General features: G+C 39.1%; 1 protein-coding gene across 1 annotated transcript; it reads left to right on the top strand.

Moving 5' to 3' along the window:
• The first annotated feature begins 223 nt into the window (after window positions 1–223).
• LOC140866524 (UDP-glycosyltransferase 76B1-like) lies at window positions 224–1,845 on the top strand. Its single transcript, XM_073271525.1, has 2 exons — window positions 224–806; window positions 887–1,845. Exons 1-2 carry the CDS (start codon window positions 308–310, stop codon window positions 1,777–1,779), a joined length of 1,392 nt encoding a protein of 463 aa, XP_073127626.1. The 5' UTR covers window positions 224–307; the 3' UTR covers window positions 1,780–1,845.
• The last annotated feature ends 1,288 nt before the right edge of the window (window positions 1,846–3,133 follow it).

Below are 3,133 nucleotides of genomic sequence, written 5' to 3' on the forward strand. Positions count from 1 at the left end.
TGAAAATAATTTCACTGACACAGAAACTTAGAGTACATTTATATTTGCTATTGGGGATTTTGAAGGAATTTATCGGTACTAAAAATATATTAATATATAAGAATTATTTTAATATTAATTTGATGCTTTATTTTGAGATGTTTGGATTTACCGTCAACAGACAAAGCTATAATCTGACCACCTCAAACTTATCGAATAAACAATTTTTTAATACATAATATTATAGCATCGATCGGCGCAGTGTCTGTTCTGTTCCAAAGAACAATAGTGAAATCTTCTTCCTTGAAGAAAAAAGAACTCGTTGTCCATGGATGATCGAAGCAAATCCTCGAAAACACGCAGGATAATACTCTTCCCGATGCCATTTCAAGGTCACATGAACCCCATGATGCAGCTCGCCAATATTCTCCACTCCAAAGGCTTCACAATCTCCATCCTTCACCATCCATACAACTCTCCCCATTCATCCAACTATCCTCACCTCGCGTTTCACCTTATCCCCGACGGATTATCGGAAGATCAAGTATCCATACATGACATTCCGCGTGTCCTCCATCTCCTCAACACCGAGTGTATCGGGCCCTCTCGCGAGTGCTTGCGGAAGCTGTTGGCAACACATGATGATATCGAGTGTATAATCACCGATGCGATGATGTATTGCTCCAAAGATGTGGTGGAGGATCTTGGGATACACAGGATTGTGCTCAGGACCAGTAGTGTTTCTTCCTTTTTAGCCTTTGCCACTCTTCCTCTTCTTCAGGAAAAAGGCTACTACTACTCTGATCATAATAATAATAATAATCTGGGTATGTGCGTTTTCATTAATTTCTTGGCTTGATTATTTCATTGATAAGAATATTTGACCCTTTCTTTCTTTCTTGATCAGAGTCTAGAAGGGACGATCCAGTTCCTGAGCTGCCACCACTTAGAGTAAAAGATATTCCATCAATTCAAAGTCAGAACCCGGATGTTGCCCTGAAGATCATAGGCAATCTCGTACAAGGAACAAAGACAGCATCAGGCCTGATTTTCAACACCTTCCCAGATCTTGAAGAGCCCAATCTCCCCAATCTCCGTGAGCATTTTCGCATGCCCACGTTTCTAATCGGGCCGTTTCACAAGTTCTTTTCGGCAGCCTCAAGCAGTTTGTTGACACAGGATAGAAGCGCTATTTCCTGGCTGGATACCCAAAAGCCAGATTCTGTTCTTTATGTTAGCTTCGGGAGTCTTGCAGCAATGGATGAAGATCATGTAACAGAAGTGGCTTGGGGTCTAGCCAATAGTATGCAGCCCTTCCTCTGGGTGGTCAGGCCTGGATTAGTCCAAGGCTCGGAATGGCTCGAATCGTTGCCGAATGAATTCTTGGAGATTACTAGTAAAAGGGGATACATTGTTAAATGGGCACCTCAGCAAGAAGTGCTATCTCATCCTGCCGTTGGTGGATTTTGGACTCACAGCGGATGGAACTCTGTTCTTGAGAGTATCTGTGAAGGTGTTCCCATGATTTGCTCGTCTTTTTTCGGAGATCAGACTGTGAATTCCCGATACATTAACGACGTATGGAATCTTGGTATCGAGTTGGAAAAGGGGTTCGAAAGAGAGGAAATCGAATCCGCAATCAGAAAGATAATGGTTGATGGAGAAGGGCAAGAAATAAGAGAAAGAGCTTTGCGTCTCAAGGAGAAAGTACAAGGTTCCTTAAAAACAGATGGTTTTTCAAGCCAATCTCTAAATGATTTATCTGATTTCATCTCTTCATTTAAATCTTCTGGTGCTTGAGAGTTTTAACAGATCATGATCCTCAACTTCTTAGTGTAATATTTGGTTTACAATCATTTTAGTTATTAATTTATTTTTCCTTCACGCCGTTGATGCAGGCACCCGGCACACAACCTTAAACTTAATTGTTTGTTTTTTTAAAAAAAAAACCTATATAAGCACACAAGTTGCATGCACATGCTCATCACCAGTCTTTGTCATATTTTAAGAATGCTCCTAGTTTTCTGTATTTATTGCTCTTGCGAAATTAGGACGGAATCACAAATTATATGGGATAATGTTGTGTGAACTATACTCGAAGACAAATATATATTAATTAGGAAGTGTGTGCACAAAATTATGTTTTTTAGACGTGGTTAAATTTATAGATTTTGAAGAAGTTGATAAATATAAAAAATGGATAGTGTTTCAAAACAAAAGTGAAAGCGTGCAAATCAATAGACTTAATGATATATGAAAACGATGTTCTTACAATCCAACCGAAAATTTAGACTTAATAATAGCCAAGAACACTTAAGCTTTGCTGACGTTATACGTCTTTCGAACTATATAAACATTCAACAACGTGTTCCTTATGATCCTATTCAAAATATCATCTCTCGTGTAGTGACCCACTCCGAAATCACTTACTAACAGAGACTTAAGCATGTAATTAACCTTAATCAATAATATAATCAGATATAACTGCGGAATTAAAACTTAAAGCATGTAATTAACCTTTATTTTTTAAAAAAAAAAAAAAAACCTATATAAGCACACAAGTTGCATGCACATGCTCATCACCAGTCTTTGTCATATTTTAAGAATGCTCCTAGTTTTCTGTATTTATTGCTCTTGCGAAATTAGGACGGAATCACAAATTATATGGGATATGTTAAAGTAGATGTAGTAACCCAGATTCCATTTTAAGATAATAATATGATAATCATGATTAAGGGTCCAGTCTAAACTGCTGAACTGCAGCTAGGGAAATATGAGTAGCTAGGAAAACATGAGCAGCTAGGGAATCTGCTGTTAGGGATTATACAGCTAGGGATTCTTTAGCTAGGGAATTCTCTTGCTAGGGATTCTAAGGCTAGGGAATTCTGTTGTTAGCCTGTTAGGGAATTTCGTTATTAAGGAAGTTTGAAAAGCTGCTAGGGAATCCTGAACTGCTATTAAGGAATCCCGACCTGCTGCTAGGGAATCCCGACATGCTGCTAGGGAATCCCGAACTGCTATTAGGGAAGCCCGAACCCTCAAGGACAGGCAGACAGGTGTGTGGACGCTTGCATGCGTGACAGCTGGCGCCTAAGCATGAGTTGTCAAAAATTGTAATGACTCAGCTCAAGCATTTGATACGTGGCATGCATAC

The sequence above is a fragment of the Henckelia pumila genome, chromosome 4, assembly GCF_033568475.1.
Source record: "Henckelia pumila isolate YLH828 chromosome 4, ASM3356847v2, whole genome shotgun sequence".
Taxonomy (NCBI): Eukaryota; Viridiplantae; Streptophyta; class Magnoliopsida; order Lamiales; family Gesneriaceae; genus Henckelia; species Henckelia pumila.